The following is an 18,377-nucleotide window of genomic DNA, read 5'->3' as shown; positions in this document are numbered from 1 at the left end:
AAAATCGAAATTCGAATATACGTAACCTGCGAAAATTTAAAATTCGCTATACTTTTTGAACACACCTCGTAAGTGCCCAAGGTGAATTAATCAGCTATTCTACAGATATCACCCAAGAATGAAAGAATACCAGGTTGCGCCTTCCGAATTCACTGTGTCGTCAGGCCTCATGAACAAACAAACAAAAGGAAGGGGAATTACTTGTTTGTGGAGAGGACGAGTAGGCGAAAGCAATAGAAACTACTAATCACAAAAAATTATACACACACACACATTCTTGTTACGGCGTCATCCGCATTAAACACAAAAAAAGACTAATTTGAAGGTATTTTTATAATTCGCGCTTTCACAATTTAATTCACGGCACTCCGTTTTCATTAGTTTAGTTTTAGTGTTTAGTTTTAATCTCATAAATCACAATATTACCAAGCCATTCATTGAATTTCAGAAACTTGTAATTTCACCTCTTTTTGTTTGTTTTGTATTGAGAAAGACCCTGACATCAGATTCGTCAAAATCGCGTAAAATAAAGTAATTTTTTGGGAAGGCGTCACCATTTGTACTCAGTTTGCCTTGGATATCACCTACTATACACTCGCCTTGGTTGATATCGTTTAATGATATTAGTTGAACATTGATGTCAAAGGTTTTGACGGATTAAAGACAATGTGCGTTTTCTTTTGCTGTAAGCACAACTTCATATGCGCGTAAAAAGCTTGGCTACCACTTCATTACATGCCCTTACCTCTCTCAGATTAGGCGATATCGCCGTGCCATTGTAATAAAGAAATTGGTTTAGCATATTTTTCGCCTTTGTTATGCTATCGATGTCTTCCCAGAGCACTGAACTTAAGAGTACTTCGGGTCTCATGAGTCTACGAAAGAAGAAGAAGAAGATATTCAATAAATACATACATACATATAGATATATAATACAAAATAAATAAATTTTTGTTTTGTAAAATAAGTTCAAATCTAAATGTCACCACTTGGCACAATTGAGTGGCTCAGTGCCATCCTTGCCTAAGCCTCAATTTAGTCATTTCCTAATAATTAGTGACAAAGTTAATAGGTAATTAAAAATTAAACAGCCTTTTTAGGAAGGTTTGAATCATTTATATAGATGTCAGCCTTGTCTCGTTCAAAAATTAGGGATGTGCAACTTTAGCACGGATAGCTTGGAGTATTTCTAAGTAGTGTCGCATAATAACTCCATATATGAAATTTTGAGGGTTAGGCAAGGATGGCACTGAGCCACTCAATTACGTTCGGAATAATTTGGGACGATTAACTCCAAGTTATACAAAATGGGCCAGGAAACGTAATTTGTAATATTATATGTGTCGTGCATGTGAAGAAGCCTTAGGATAGTCAGAATTTTCATTTGCATTTTCTTAAAGTATAATATCTTAAAAACGTTGTGTGGGCACTCGGACTCTACATAAATTGATAGCAAAACTTTAAATGCGTTTTTCTCTAAACTATGTTTTTTGAACTGGTGATCACTGTAACTTAAAACCGTTTGGTAGATTTCAATAAAATTTATGCTGCTTTTGAAAATCATAAAAACCTCGTACCTGATCGAAGGATTTTTTTTCCAAATTTCGATTTTTTTTACATTTAATTGTCGGTTCTTTTCTCGAAAATCTGACAAATATTTCCTGAGGCCGCCATATTGTTAATTTTGAAAGCAAAAAAAGCTTCGATCAGGCACAAGATTATCTATTAATAAAACTAATTTCTCTTGTCCGACTGATTTTAGATGAATCTCCAAGAACTTGTGATGACCACCGCAAGGGACTTCTGGAGAAATGCACTCCACACAAACAACGATAACTTTTACAATTATTAATTTTTTTTTGAAATTTGCTTAAGTCAAGTCGAAACAAGATGTATTTTTGTAAAATAAAGCAATTGACTCGCAAAAAAAAAATCTGAAAATCATACTTTTTCGGGCCTCTGACTACCCCTAATCCCTTAACAATTTAAAAATATTGGCTTTTATTTTCACGGAGGTTTTACGGTGTTAGCCAATTTCCTAAGCACAACACAATTTCTACATCCAACTCCTCTTTTCGTATCCGCTTATTTTTTCTCGTGGCTACAGAATAGAAACCCTAAGAGAAACCAATCCCTACTCCACTAGACATTTTTCATGCAGAATTGATCTTCGTCTTTGTCTACTATCGCCTTTCAGGATTGACGTGTTGCACCCATTTATGACCTGGAGCATCATCAAATTCTATACATCGCTCCATTGTCTGCAGTATTCGCCAATACTACTATATAAAAGAACAAACCTTCCCAGGAGAACCTTGCATTCGAACATTCTTGTGGTAATATTGTCGAAAGTGCCCGTCCGCCATCCTTCGGGCATGTCGAGAGTTTTGTGTAAGTTTTGGTCATCGAGACAAGCAAGAACGTCCCACCGTTGATTTGTAAGACAGTCTTGTGCTATACTCCACAAGAGCCTGGACTAATTGTATCGATTTTTTTTTTTGCCAATAAACAATCATGACGTGAATATCGACGTTGACTTCCTAAGCGTGTCACGTCAAGCGGGCAAACATTTCGGCGCTTAGCTGCTCGACTCGAACAGACTGGAACCACACGAGACTTTGCAGAGCGTCGCCAAAACCGAACTGTTCATTCAGTCGATGTTGCTGAGAACAAAGAACCATCAACAAGATGAGGGACCACGCAATTGGTCATAACCAGGCGCACCCTACAGCGAATTTTAGTGAAAGTGCTTGCTGACCCTCTGTCGCGTGTGAATTACTGTCAATCTCAACAAAGAATTTTGTGTCAAAGATATGTACGTCAATAAGCAAATTCTTCGTTTTGGAGGCACTGAAAATCCGTCATGACATCGATCCAAAGCCATTGTGTGGTGTGTTGTTCGTACGGGTGCCGTAATTGGACCGTATTTTTAGTCGAATGGGTTGGGCGTCACTACCATTCGGGAGTGCGTAGGTTCGAATCTCAGTGCATGAAACAACAAAAATGGTAGAAAAAGTTCTTTCTAATAGCCGTCGCCGCTCGACAGGCAATGGCAAACATCCGAGTGTATTTGTGCCATGAAAAAGCTCCTCATAAAAAACCATTTGCCGATCGGAGTCGGCTTAAAACTATAGGCCCCCCATTTGTCGAACAACATCAAGACGCACACCACAAATAGGAGAAGGAGCTCGGCCAGACATCTAATAGAAGCTTTCGCGCCAATTAATTATTTTTTGTCGGCATTACGGTCACTGTTACTGATGAACGCCAGAATTGGATGAGCAGAGCTTACTGAGCATGAGGCTTCAACAAGAAGATCTGGGTTGTAGGTCTTTAATATTTCTATAAAAAATTTACTTCCCAAGGGAAACAATTCATTCAACCTTTCTAATACCCACCCGAAACCAAATGATCTTTAAAACTAAATTTCTGTTCTTCAAGTACGAGTGTTGCTAGAAAAGTTCGCGCATAAATAAAAACTATCTAATTGTTTGCGGTAAACAATTTTTATTCTTCGAAATAGTCTTGTTTTAGGTTTATATATTTCATTCAACGCTGTTCTATTGTAGTTTTTTGATCTCTTTCGAATAAGGGGATTTGTTCAAGTCTGGCAAATAGTCAGCCATTCTGCAATCACCTCCTCGTTTGAATATAATATTTTTCTCGCCAGCCATTTCTTCAAATTGGGGAACAAATCGTAGTATGATTGATCCGAGAGAGCCAAGTCTGGAGAATAGAGGGATGCTAAATTAGTTGGAACCCTATTTCCCAGTAATTCTGCGTTCATGATTGCTGAGGCGTGAGCTGGTGCGTTGCCGTATTACAAAAGGAGAATTATTCGACTTCCTCGATTGAAATGAATGACTAACGAAGAAACTAACCAATCTGATGGAAACTTGATGTCTGTTCTTTCAAGAGATGCTACTAATTAAACATTACCGCGATACGCGCCAGTAGTGCCACCTCTCTGACTTGGCACGGACTTTTCAAACGACCTTCATACAGTCCTTGCTATGCAATTTGGTAGGATAAATCTAAATTTCGTGGCAGTCTACTTTTAACTTTCACTTTGTAGCCTAATAGTCTGGAAAAATATGCCAGCTTTAATTTTTTAGTCAAAATTTCAAAAAGATTAAAACACAAAAGAAACACATCTCTCGATTAAGAGCCCAACATTGTTTTCTAGGTATTTCATTTGTTTTGGAAGTGATAGCCTTTGGAAATTGAAATTTCAAGAATATTCTAAGAAATTCTATTTAAATTGACTAAATTGACTAAAGACCTTCTCTTTTCGCGTTATGTTGCTCGATAACTTTGTCGTTGCTTTCGCAAGCAAATTTTTCGTCAAGTTAGTCGAGCAGAGAAGACGCGAATAGAAGAGGCCTTATAATAATTGTTAACCGTAATGCTGCTTAACATCCTGCAAGGAAGTTGATCAGTATATCTTCCTCATACGTCAGTTATTTTGTATACTAAATGTATCATTTTCACCGTCACTCACCTCTTAGCCTCGTCGCCGTCATCATTCCAACCGATTTTCTCAATGACGGTGGCCAATTTCATTTTAATAAATTCAGACAACATCAGGAAGCATTCGGAATACTTCAGTATCCGTCGCCATTTTTCCAAATGCCGTAGCGCCACTGCCATTGGACCCCAATTCGTTTCACTGGGTAAATATTGTATCATATTCATGGTGATCTCACAGGGTAGTAAATTGGCATGGCACAGTGTAAAAGAATCTGACAGCAGACCAATGCGGTCCTGAAAAGGCAACACAATCAGTTATAATATTTGAATAGTTAGTTAAGAAGTATATTTTTGCAAGCCTCACTCACCTCACTGGAAAATTTGTCGGGGCTATTCGAGAGTTCCTCAATTAGGTTGGCCCAATTATCATCGTTATACAACACGCGGTAGTAGCCTGATTGCAGCGCATTTACCTTGATCCATTTTACGTTCTCCGGCACATTAAAGGTGACTATGGGTAGTTTCAATGAAAATGTTCACAAAATTAAAAATGCCCGCATATTTTACTATTCGATTGTTTAAGCGCACTCACCATCAATATTTTGCAGCCATAACGTTTCACTGACATTATTAATGTCGGTTATGTACGTGATTGGGAATATCCATTTCATATGTGAGGACTGCTTATTTTTACCCGTTGTCGCTGGCGCCACTGTGCTCGGCGCCTGGGTGACATTCACCACTGTTTTGTTGTAGTTGTTGCCGTCATAAGTCTCATCGTGTATGGCAAGAAATTCAGCCGGCTTGAAAGGTCTTTGTGATATGGATACACTGTTGCCCAGTTTGGTAACAGTTAGTAGAGGGAAGCCCGGTTGATGTGTCCATAAAGTCATCATGTCCTTAAAAAAATATAAGCAAAAAACTCAGGCAAGTTGGAACGTAAAGGCATAAAGACACTTACTTTGATATTCTTGGAACCATTCGCTTTCTTTGTGCAAATTGTCCAAAGATCTGTGGGTTCGGCAGTTTTAAAACGATTTATTTTTAGAAAAGCACCGAGACAACCCCGAAAACGGTCTTCTCCAATGGCGGTGTGTAACATTGAAAATATGGCAGCGGTCTTATAATGAAAAATGTGTTTTATTAAATTTCATTTTCCAAATATTCTACATGCCATTCTATGTACCTTTTGTATGAAGAACTCTTCATTGTTTCCATCATGCTTGGTTCCATTCATAATGCTGTCCCAACCCTGTATGGCATCAATATCTAAAGCCGCTGTTGCCATCTTTAGCAAATACATTTCCTTCAACGGCCAATTGGTTTTTTGCGGTGAAAGCGAATGTATGCCCAAATACTTGATGAGTCCCTCCCATAGCCAGACATCCTTCAGCACCTTTCTTGATGTAATACCACCAAAGAATTGTCGCACCATGGCCTCAGCCACTTGCAAAGCGCTCTTCTGATATTCTTCTGTTGTAATGGAGTCAGGATCTGTTAGAAAAGCGGTCTTCAATGTAACCAAGCCCAACGAGGAGATAATGTTGCGATCAAGAGAGGGCAACGCCACGAAGTCGACCTTCGTTAGCGGATATAATATGTCTAACCAGGTCTGAAGATGCTCCAATACGTCACGTGCTGTGTGTAGTATAAAAGATGAGCGTGGCAGTAGATCACGTGGCGCATAGAAGGTGTAGGAGGGTGCGCGCTTGATAAGCGAACCCGTCGACTGGCTCAACGATGTGAAATTCTTGCCATTCGTTTCGGCAGTGGGCGCAATTGTCGTTGTGGTGGCATTCTTCATCAGATTAATGTTCAATGAATGGGTTAGCGCGGTGATATTGCGCACTGGTGGTTTCTTTTCCCTCAACTGGGTGTAATTATTCAGCTGCGTAGACTTTTTCAACCCAGTACCAGGCGGCGCGGGTGTGGTGGGCAAATAGGCTGGCGAAGGCTGCAACGATTCGCGCTGGAAGTCGCTCACCACCCAAGCGACTGCATCGGCGGGAAGTGGTGGCGTCTCAATGAAGTCATCACGTAACTAAGTGGAATAAATTCGATTACAACGAAATGCATAGAGGGGAATGTGCGAGTGAAGACACACTTACCAAGCCCGTGCCCATGTAGAAGCCAACATCTTCTGTGGTGTGCACAATCGAATTGGAAAGACCAATGTGGAAGCGATCACGAAAAACGGAAATACGAAAGGGCGCGCGGATTTGCGGCTCATCAAAGCAAGGGAAAGCGCGACGCGCGCTATTCGGCCGAAATACTGTAGCTGCTAGTAAGCTATGAAGGAAGCGATAGAAAAAGTAAATATTTCATTTAATCTAAATATTTTCGATTTCCTGCGGCACTTACCGTTCGAGCCCATTTGAACTTTCATATTGATCCACATAAAAACCTTCCGGCTCCGGACTTAATTTCGAATACCAACGCAAATTGAGCGTGTAATTTAATTTTTTCTTCAGTTTCTCCTTCACTTCGATGTATAGTTGCTGACGTGGTGGATACTCCAACACTTTGACAATTTTAATGGCATAACCTTTATTGCCTGACGTCACAATCGCCTGTGTGAAAATGCAGGGACGTTGTTATGTGTGGTCAATTTTATACGAATTCGAATGAATTGGGTAAGAATTTGTGCGAGTTGCAACTCAATAATAAGAAACTAATATAATTGACTCACCCTATCGGTGACATTCAAGTCCTGTATGTGCAACACTATGAAATGCGTCTCCTTCTCCATGAAAAGATCAATTGTCACTTGACCTGATGATTTAAGAAGTGGAGCAAAGGAAAGAAAAGTTAATTAATTTATTATATTGCACTTTTATCCCGTCAAACACTTAAAAAGTGAACTTCTTTTCAACTTGTGATTCACGTTTATCCTACGCTACGCTTCTCTGCGCCTTCTTCTTACCCTTGACATCCAACGTCGTCAGATTGGGATGTATTGTGACCATGTAACGCAGAGGACGCGCACTCGTTGGCAGTGCCAATTCCAGCCATGGATAGGGCTCGCCATTCGTCGCAATCGGATTGAAGGGCTGTGTGTCGTTCTCTTCATCCGTTTCGAACCCAGGGGCCAATTTGCCGGCGCACGAACAATCTGCAATGGCAAGCAAGCAAACAAGATGCCAAATGGAGGGTAGTGAAATGTTATGAGAGAAATTGTTGTTACTCATCTTCTTTTAGATTTTTGTATAATTTATTTATGAGAATTGCTTAATACATAAGGATTGGGGGAGTACAATACACACGCGTATTTGTTTACAACTAGGCAAAAGATTTTTTTTTATTTTGTTAAGAATTAAAGTTACTATATACAATATATATGTATAATATTTATATATTTTGTTTCAGACCTAAAACAGCTGATTGGTGTAAATGTGTTTCTAAGTAAAAAAAAAATCAAACGAGATTTAGTTGATTATAATTTGGTGTTTCTTAATGCACTATTCGAGTGTTTATTTTTAGACATAAATACACGCACACTCAAAATAAATAAATTCAAATTATCGATATATGTAAACTAATATTAAGAGTCGTTTATTTTTTAATAAATAAATCGATATCACTTACAGATATAAATTTGCATATATATACATACCAATATTCATACCTTAATAGATTAGAAAATTATTTCGATCTAAGAATCTTCTTCATGCACTGATTAAAATTACATGCACTGCATAATTATTTCATAAAATGAAGAAAAATAAAATATTATAAAAAAATTAAGTAGCTTAAATAGAAACAAGCGCATTCCGCCGTTGCTGAGTGGGTTTCTGCGTGATTAGCCCTCGATAGGACTCACTGTGGCATGACGCATTAAATAATAGAAAAGAATTTTTCTAATAGCGGTTGCCACTCGACCGGCAATGGTAAGTCTCCGAGTCCATTTCTGCAATGAAAATCTCTTAATAAAAAACCATCTTCCATAACAAATGGGCAAAAGCTCAAACATTTTCTAGTCACTTATCTCAACTTTTACTCCACATGACAAAAAAAAAAAAACGACCTGCAAGAAGCGATAAAATAACTTAAGACCAAGGAAGCCTCCTCTCATCAGTGAAGAAGTACTCAAGCAATTCCCAGCAGAAGTACTCAAGCAATTCCCTCACGCATATGTACATACCTCAATATAAAATGGTTTCGTTCCTCCCCAATAGAAAGTTGCACAAATAAAAATGATCCTTAAACCCGGAAAAAGCGCTGGAAAAGTGGAATCTTATAGCCTCGTCAGCTTGTTGCTTATGACCTCAAAAGTTTTGGAGTCACTATTTCTCAAACGAATGATGCCCATAATTGAATCCCAAAAATATAATTTAATCCAAAATAATAATTATTTAATAAAAATAACCAATATAATTTAATCCCAAATCACCAATTCGCCACGGGCATCAGCTGTTTGCTAGTTGGCTAAATAACAATCAATAACAGCATTGTTTACAAGCGCGCGGAAGCATTTTGCCGAGAGTAAACTCGAAAAAAGGAAATCACTAATGGATTTCAAAACTAATAGTGTGAGTGCATTATATTTGGCTGGAGAGTCACAACCAGTAATTGTTCGTGTGCTCGAGCACCTTATAGTAAATAAAGTTTTTGTTTATCGCACCATTACTCGTTATAATGATGCTGGTAGCATAACGAAACGGCATGGAGGTGGTCATCAAAGGACTGCAACGACTTGAGCGAAATCCCTGACGAAGTGCCAATCAAATGGCGAAATAACTGAAAATATCAAACCGTAGCACCCGCCGCATACTGAAAAATTATCTCAAAGTCAAGCCTTACAAGAACCAAAAGGCGCATGATCTCAAAACAAAGCAGCAACAAGTCAGACTTGAGAGAGCGAAGGAGTTGTTTCGCTTGGCCGAAAGCGGTCAATTTCCAAACATTGTGTTTTCTGACGAGAAAAATTTTCAAATTGAGCAATTCATAAATTCCCAAAACGAAAATTTGAGTCATCGATTGGCCACCAGGAGGCAGCACCCGCCACAGGTAATGGTTTGGGTCGCTGCAACCGTAGATGGGCGCTCTCCAATCGTTTTCATCGAGCCTGGCGTCAAGGTAAATGCGAAATATATCCGGGAAAGTATTTTGGAGGTCCGAACAAAGATTCACCAGTCTCGAAGCGCTGAGAAAAGTAAAGGGTGATTTTTTAGCTATTATCTTTTTAAACAGTTGGTTTAAGCAGCTGACGCACGTTTCGTGTTTTGTTTCACTGTCAAACATCTTCAGTTTGGTCTATAATTTAACCATGAATCGTCTTACAAACGAACAACGCTTGCAAATCATTGAATTTTGTTATAAAAATGTGTTAAGAAAGATTAAAGTCGAAAAATTGCGTTCAGCGATGAAGCTCATTTTTGGATCAATGGGTACGTAAATAAGCAGAATTGTCGATTTTGGAGTGAAGATCAGCCAGAAGAATCGCAAGTGCTACCAACTAAGCGGATGGACCATTTGAAGCGCAGTCGCGGTCAACGTTTGCATGAAATAATCTTCAAACATTAAATTATATGGACTGTACTACCGATTTAAATAAAAATGTCTTGCATTTTTCTGAATTGTAGGTACGTGTGGTTTTTTGAAAAACTTTCCTATAGCTCTTAAAAAAACACCCTGTATATGTATATATATATTCGTGACAGTACCTGCGCCTGCTCCTTTATTAAACTTAAGACAGAGCTGGGTTGGACTGATCGTTTGTACTTCTTTCTTCTGGCACATACTTACAGGCCTTTCTTACTTCGCTCATACAATGGAAAATAGAGGAACAGGTCGTTCGAAGATGTGGAGTTATCTTTACTAGTCATAATAGCCATTATAACAAGGATAATCCGATTCAACTTGAATCTCACATCACTGTTGTGGAGCTGGTGTTGGCCTTCCAGAAGTGCCAAAAATATTCAGAGAACTCCAGCTGATCTTCACCCTCAGATTTACCCAGGAAAAGTTAAAAAAGAAAAATGCCGAATATGCTTCTTAGATGAAAACATTTAAGTAGTTATTTTTAGAGGAAACTATTGAAGCATCGTTCTGCTATTTATGAATGCTATCAAATGTTCGACTTCGAATACATCTCTCTCAAAAGCTTTTTACCGAGTCCTAGCAAAGGCAGCACAAACGCACAGCAAAGGGTCCAGAGGCTCATCCTTCTCAAGGCAGCAAGAGCAATTGTGGCTGGCATGTACACACCAGTAAGATTCAGTAAGCATTCATACAAGTTGCTGAAGTCCCATCTACTTAGCGAGAGCGTATATTGTATTCGACCTTCTGAGATTGAGAGCAACTTGAGTTTAGCGCACTACAACCCCTTGTTATCCTTCAGCTATCGCTGAGTAAAATATGTATTCGTTTTTCTGATAGTTATTCCATTGACTGATGGTTGCTCCATTGACTAATGGCTATTCCATTATAGTGTGAGTTTCCTATCTCTCATCGGTCGCGTCCGCAGTTGGCGGGTAGCGGAAAAATCGTCAGATATGCAAGGTAGGTGAGAATTTAAAAACCACTCGTAGACCAAAAGGGGCAACACAATGGGCTTGAAGGTTTAGATAGTTTTCATTTATCACCAAACTAATCTACATAACTTGCTAACAAATCGTCAATATGCTTTAGGCGTCACTAGTAGGGTAAGAAAGCATATACATATATATTCCATTGACTGATGGCTATTCCGAAGCCCACTCTGGTCAAGCGATGATCTATCTAGGACTCCATTATTCACGTATGAACGAACTACATATGTATGTGGTTTTGAAATATTTAGAATGCTAACCAATGCCTAAAGTGTACATAGTTTGATTGTTACTGTAGATACCAAAACTTCTACCTCCGCATATATTCTCTATTCACCTCGACTTGAAGTTCCCAGGCACATTACTTAAGGGAATTGTACAGCTGTCCCCCAATTTCGAAGCCGTCAGCACTGATTTTGAATTTATTGAATCTGTCAAATTAAACGTACTTTTTCCAATACCGTTTTTGTTTTGACAAATCTAGCCTGACTACTGCCAAAATAAATACATTAATTTTTTCAGTATTTATTGACATCTCATCATGGCATCCGCAACGTTTATAAATCGTATAATTGTATTACAAAAATCGGCGCTCCGTGAAAAGTGTTCATTGCGCGCTCATAACAACGTATGGTATATGTACGTGACCGTCCTACCGAAGGCACTGTTCGGCAAACCATCGGCAAAATTGAGAATAATTTGACATTATTGAATGATGCTCGAGCGATTAGACCACATACAGGTCGAAGTGAAGAGAAGAGAAGAAGGCTGTAAATGAGAGTTTTGCCTATTTTATGATACTACTTGTGCGATTTTACACAAAGAAATTGGTTTGAAAACGTATAAAATATAGCTGGTCCATGATTTGAAAAACTCACTGAAGATCCGCAATTTGGGACCAGAATTTTGTTCAGCGATGAGGCCCATTTTTCGCTTAATGGCTACGTCAATAAGCAAAATTGGCGTATATGGACTGAAGAGCAACACGAAACCCTTCAGGAAGAGCCATTACATCCATTGATGGCATTTTCCCCCCAAACTAAAATATTAGAATATTACATATTTGCTTATTAACAAATGTAGTTAAATAAAAATTTCAACATTACTAATATTATTGTAATAAAAGAGTGCATGCAAAATTAAAAAAAATTGTTACCCAGCTAATGCGAGTATTCAAAATAAGACTCAGTTGTATCTCAAGCAAGGAAATGTCTATAAACTACATCACATGCGAAGAAACGTTTATTAACATATACATACATGCATACCTATGTCTGTAAATACATGCAAGCATAGAGAGGTATACAAGTACATAGAAATGTTTTTCAGATTAAATGATAAGTATACTTCTTGAGAAAAAAGTAAAAGAAAAAACATGAATAACCCAGTTCGAAGTTCATTTATCTTTCTTTAATGTCCTTTCAAAAACGATAAATACCCTGCACTTTCATTGCTATAAATGCCTTGACAGCAACATGTCTATACTGCCTGAGCTTATAAGAACATCAGTCATAAAAATATATTAAAAAAATACTTTCCTTCTACGGATGGGGCGTACCGACGTGAATTGTCAGTCACATTATAAAATGCATTTTGAATTTGAAATTATTGAAGCGTCTTGATGTTGTTCCTCAAATGGAGGGACCAACAGTTCCAAGCCGACTCTGAACCGCAGATATTTTTTATGAGGAGCTTTTCCATGGCAGAAATACATTCGGAGGTTTGCCATTGCCTGTCGAGGGGCGACCGCGATTAGAAAAATGTTTTTCTTAATTTTGGTGTTTCATCGAGATTCGAACCGACCTTCTCTCTCTGAATTTCGAATGGTAGTCACTCACCAACCCATTCGGCCACGGCGGCCGCGAATCTTGCCCAAGCCAAAAAGTAGGATATGTACTGTCTGATAAGGGCTCTCGCACAACCTTCATCAGCTCAACAACTGTAGTAATGTAGGCTATCATCTTCTAAACTCCGACTGAAATTTAGCAGCGAAAAAGCAAAGCAAACAAAAACTTGGCTGCAGAAAGCACAATAAAATTTGCAGGATCGAACTTGTACAAAAGGGGTATTAAAGAGTCAGTGGATTATTTGCTTAGTTCTGTAATAACTATAAGGGAGTTAAATATCTACTCCAACAACCAGGTAGCAATTAGGGCCCTGAACTCGTTGTTTGTGCGTTCGAAATTAGTCGGGAATGACTGATTTCTCCCTCGACTGTATCCGATGACTTCGATTTTAAGGCCATTTGTGTTCCCGATCTCAGTGGCAAAGCGGGAACTGCTAGGCTAATGAGCTGGCTAGACAGGTGACCCTTAAGACGGTTTCATCGTGAAATGAGAGGTATGGGGTTTTCTTGAAAAGCTACTACTGGAAAGATGGGCCTCGCGTCAACTCAACGAGCGCTGGGTTAGTGGGCCAACGTGGGAGCTTGTGGGAACTTCTAAGGCTGACAAAGTTGGAGCTTTCGAATTTGGTGAGTACCCTTACCGCATTGTCTGTTATGTAACTATGCAGTGAGACTTGGGATTGCAGAAGCTGTTTGGAGGATAAGGTGGAATCATCTCAGCACCTTCTTCTTAGCTTTCGTCGGGTTAAGAGTCAGACAACTGGGCTCTCACTTTTTAGCTACACCTGCGGTTATATCAGGTTTAAATATTGCACACCTGATGTAGTACCTCATCAGTAGCGCTTAATACGAACGTAAATCGCCACTGTTGGTCGTCCTTCTACAATCTAAAGCCTCTTCTTTCCTCTTCCTGCTTGGTTATTTTCCCTCTGTTTCTCCCCTGTATGACATCACAACGTACGAAATTTAATTCTTTGTCAAAGTGGGTCCCTCGTGGACAGCCATTTATCCTAACCTATGGGTAACATTTATTGCCCATTTCGGCTTCAAAGTATTAATTTTCTTACACCTCCAAGATTTCTTCGAAACGCTCTTCCTTTCTATCTAAATAGGTTAGGTTAGGTTGACCTGGCTGGCTGAAAGCCATCACATAGACCTATTGTTCCGTAGTGTTACCAGATGGAGCTAGACCTTTACGTTTCTTTGCAGTAGACATCTTGTATTACGTCTACGTCTTTTGCGAATCTAAGAAAACTCTGAAACCCTATCCCTGAGAGGCATTCTAACTTCTCATATTGTAAAGCTCCTAAGCGTTTTAATCTGATTTTAGCCATCGCAGGGCAAGAACATAGAAGATGTTCTAGCATTTCCCTCTCTCCCAGTTCATTGCAAAATCTGCAGCTATCGTTGTTTGCTATTCCTATCTTGTGTGCATGCGCCGCTAGCAAACTGTGGCCTGTCAGCGTGCCTACGATAATTCTGTCTTATTTTCTGGACAGAGGTAGTACGAATCGGTCGTCTTATTTCTCTGCTTTCTGTGTACACATGATTTTCGCGGTTGTGCAAGTGGCTAGATTATTCATTCTCCTATCTATCCGTATTTTCATGTCCGCAGCGATGTCATTGTATACCGTATTTAAGGGTTTCAGTATGTCGTTTTCTTGTTCAAATGGTATGTAATCAGCGCTTTTGGCAATCTCATCTACAATTTCGTTTCCCGCATTGCCCTTATGTCCTGGTACCCAATAGATATGCAACTGTCTGTCTGCGGCTAGTATCTCTAAGGCTTCCCTGCTTTTTAGAACATTTTCAGATGAAATTTCATAAGTATGAGTTTATTGCTTTTACTCCCGCTTGGCTATCAGCGCATATATTTATTTTGGCGTTGCTTGATGTCTTTGCGAATGCTATTTTCGTAGCCTTACCCACAGCAAAGACTTCTGCTTGAAAAATACCACAGTAGTCAGGAAGCTTAAATGGCTGCCACACGCCTAGCTCTGCGCAATATCTAAATAAGTTCAATACAAATTATGCTCGTAATGTTCATATTGAACACTTCGTGATTTTATTCAGATCGCCAACTCTAAATTTCTAGATTTCTCAGTTTCAAAGAAAAAACTTTCTGTACTATTCAACTCTATCTATTAGTTTAGTTAGGCTTAAGTTTGTAATATAATATAATCATTTTTCATTAGTTTTACTAGGCAGTTTCAAATCATGTTTTCCTGACTGCATGAAAAATTGGTTAATAAATTCGGTTAGGTCTCATAGGAACTAAGATAAATAAAAAGCAAATAAGTTCTTCATATAAGAAATATGTCTATATATGCATTTATTATATACATACATGCATATGCATGTAGAATGAAGAAAGAAAAAACTATTTCTTTTTTTGCGAATGAAAATTAAAATTTAAGTAAAATATAGTTGCTTTCATATTGCAAATAAAATTATCAATGATTGTCTAATAATAGTTACGTCAAATTATGATTATTTTAGATGAGGAATTGCCTAGATTTTAGAAATATTTTGAAAGCGCTAATTTTTAGTGTTATTCTCATTTTTTTAATTGCTTCGACACCAACATGCCATATTGAAAAAATATCGAAAATACGTGAAGAAGGGTAATAGGTGAAGGGATTACTCAAAAGGTAATATTTCTTTAAAAATTTTACTCACATTTTTACCAATCAAACAAGCATAAAGTGAAATCGTTATTTATTTATTTTTTCAGATTTTTGTTTTTTTTTTTCAATAAATATGTAAATATAAACAGAAAATATATATAGAATAAATTGCATTTGGTTAGCAAAAAACGTTTGCAAAAAGTAAATTAAAAACATACATATTTATATTAATATCGTACATGGATTCACAAAACTCAATATCAAATGGTATATATGTAGATAGTTACTTGTACTCATTTAGTACATATAATATTTATGTATGTATGTATATAGTGCGAATCAATTCGCTGGGAGTACTCATACATACGAGGCATTCTTAGAGCTACATACATACTTTTGTATAAAATATGGTGACGATTCTTGGATGAAAGCCTAAGTATAGATCGGTAGACGATTATTTTGTTCTATGTGTTTGCGCTTGTATAGGGGTACTAAGTGAGTAGGTGAGGGGTAGAAAAACTAGTTTATGTATATGCATGTATGTACTCGTATGTAGTTAAATGTAAAGGGTTTTCCAACAACAGGTGTTATTTTGAATAGCCCGCTATTTCGGTAGACGTCCCTTTTGAAGCGGTCATTTTTTGATATTTGACAAGTACGAGGGGTGCCTTTTATATTTCGGGATTTGGCAACCCTGGTGTTGCAATCTGGCAACTGACAGCTGTATCGCAAAGTTTGACATTTTTTGGCTTTTACGTACTCAGAACGTTTTGAAATACCAGCGCTATTTGTGTTCTTCACAGTAACTTAAAAGATTCATCTCGGTCCAAAAATGGAATTAAATCGTGAACATTTTCGTGCGATTATTTTTTACAACTTTCGACGTGGATTAACTCAGCAACATTGCATGGATGAACTTAATTCATTTTTTGGCGATGAAGCTCCATCAAGGACCAGTGTTTCTCGATGGTATGGAGAATTCAATCGTGGTCGTAGTTCACACCAAGACGAATCTCGTGAAGGTCGTCCAAAATCAGTTGTTGTTCCGAAAACCATTGATGCTGTGCGCGAACTGATATTGCAAGATCGTCATGTGACCTATCGTGTGATTGAGACAATCTTACGCATTAGTGGGACCAGCATACATTCAATAGTGCATAAACATTTGACTGTCAAAAAAATTTGTTCGCGTTGGATCCCACACAATTTGTCAATCGCTCAAAAAAGGCTCGTGTCGATTGGTCGAAGGAAATGCTCAAAAAATACTATCGCGGGGCTTCGAAACACGTCTATGACGTCGTGACAGGTGATGAATCATGGATTTACGCGTATGAGCCCGAAAGTAAACAGCAGTCGACTGTATGGGTGTTTCAAGATGAGCCAAATCCAACAAAAGTTGTTCGCGCACGAAGCACTTCCAAGCAAATGGTCGCCTGTTTTTTCGGAAGAACTGGACATGTTGCAACCGTGCCACTAGAACAACGTAGAACAGTAAATTCTGAGTGGTACACAACCATTTGATTGCCAGTGTCTTCCAAGAAATTACGAAAACCAATCGCCAAAGACGGATCACTCTTCACCAGGACAATGCGAGCTCTCACACATCAGCTCAAACAACTGCATTTTTGAGCACCCAAAACATCGAATTAATGGGTCATCCGCCCTATAGTCCTGACTTGGCACCGAATGACTTCTTTTTATTCCCGTACGTAAAAAACAAACTGAGAGGTTAACGTTTTTCGACACCTGAAGAAGCGGTTGCGGCATTCAGAATGCATGTTTTGGAGGTACCTCATTCAGAGTGGCAAAAGTGCTTCGACATTTGGTTCAAACGCATGCAAAAGTGTATAGATCTTTATGGAGAATATTTTGAAAAACAATAAAGTGATTTTCGATGATTAAAATTTGTTTTTGTTCTCTAATAACGGCATATAAAAGGCACCCTTCGTAGAAACTACGCCATTAATAAAAATGGAACGATACAGGCTTAAACAACGCATTGAAATTATTAAAATTTACTATAAAAATGTGCCAGACAGTTCATAAAACTCGAACATTTTTGGGTCATCGTGAAGTACCTTGTCGGACTGCTGGATTGGAGCTGTTGGGACAAGTTAGTGATGTGAAGAATAAAACCTGTGTACGTCGCTCAAGAACAGCCGAAAATCGAAAATATTGCTGTTGTAGCCGAAAGTGTTGAAGAAAACCCAGGTTTGTCCATTCCTCGTCGTTCTTTGGATTAGGCATTCCACAAACGTCATTACACCGTATTTTATATAAAGATTTGGCTCTTAAGGCATATAAAGTCCAGTTAACACAAGAACTCAAGCCGGCCGATCATTAGCGGCGTAGTGTCTTTGCTGATTGGGTCGTTGAAATGTATGAAAATGATCCGGATTTCCATCGAAAAATCATCTTGAGTGATGAGACCCATTCCCACCGCAGTGGCTTCGTCAACAAGCAAAAGTGTGACTGTTTGGTGCGGTTTATGGTCTGGCGGACTCATTGGGCCTTACTTTTTCGAAAATGAAGCTGGAGCAACAGTTACGGTGAATGTATTGCGCTATCGAGAAATGGTTAACGATTTTTTATGGCCGGAATGGGATGGTATTGATCTGGACAACGTTTATTTTCAACAAGACGGCGCTACGTGCCACACAAGCAACGAAACCATTGATATTTTACGGGAATGACACCTCTCATTGAAAAACCCTTTATGTTGACTTTCTAAAGTAGCGAACACTGAAATCTGGACACTCGAAAATTCACAGAATTTTTAATGAATTTTTACACACCCGAAATTTATGTCGAAATTAATTTTAAAAACGGATATGCAATCATATGCCTTAGCTTAGTGCGAGTGATAATCTGATATTTTTATCAGGAAATATGGTATTTTTTAGC

General features: G+C 38.5%; 1 protein-coding gene across 1 annotated transcript in view; it reads right to left on the bottom strand.

The window, feature by feature from the left end:
• The window catches only part of LOC128855455 (endoplasmic reticulum aminopeptidase 2), a 125,436-nt gene that overhangs the window by 2,854 nt on the left and 104,205 nt on the right, over positions 1–18,377 (bottom strand). Inside the window, exons 4-13 of the mRNA XM_054090366.1 lie at positions 7,394–7,582; positions 7,160–7,242; positions 6,832–7,040; positions 6,579–6,759; positions 5,657–6,511; positions 5,432–5,590; positions 5,063–5,369; positions 4,839–4,981; positions 4,502–4,764; positions 746–875 (exon numbers count right to left, since the gene is read on the bottom strand). Of these exons, the coding sequence (XP_053946341.1) occupies positions 746–875; positions 4,502–4,764; positions 4,839–4,981; positions 5,063–5,369; positions 5,432–5,590; positions 5,657–6,511; positions 6,579–6,759; positions 6,832–7,040; positions 7,160–7,242; positions 7,394–7,582 (2,519 nt within the window). The remainder of the gene's footprint in view (positions 1–745; positions 876–4,501; positions 4,765–4,838; positions 4,982–5,062; positions 5,370–5,431; positions 5,591–5,656; positions 6,512–6,578; positions 6,760–6,831; positions 7,041–7,159; positions 7,243–7,393; positions 7,583–18,377) is intronic.

The sequence above is a fragment of the Anastrepha ludens genome, chromosome 2 (genome assembly GCF_028408465.1).
Source record: "Anastrepha ludens isolate Willacy chromosome 2, idAnaLude1.1, whole genome shotgun sequence".
NCBI lineage: Eukaryota > Metazoa > Arthropoda > Insecta > Diptera > Tephritidae > Anastrepha > Anastrepha ludens.
Note: the sequence above shows the minus strand (reverse complement) of the source record. Positions and strands in the feature narration are given on the sequence as shown.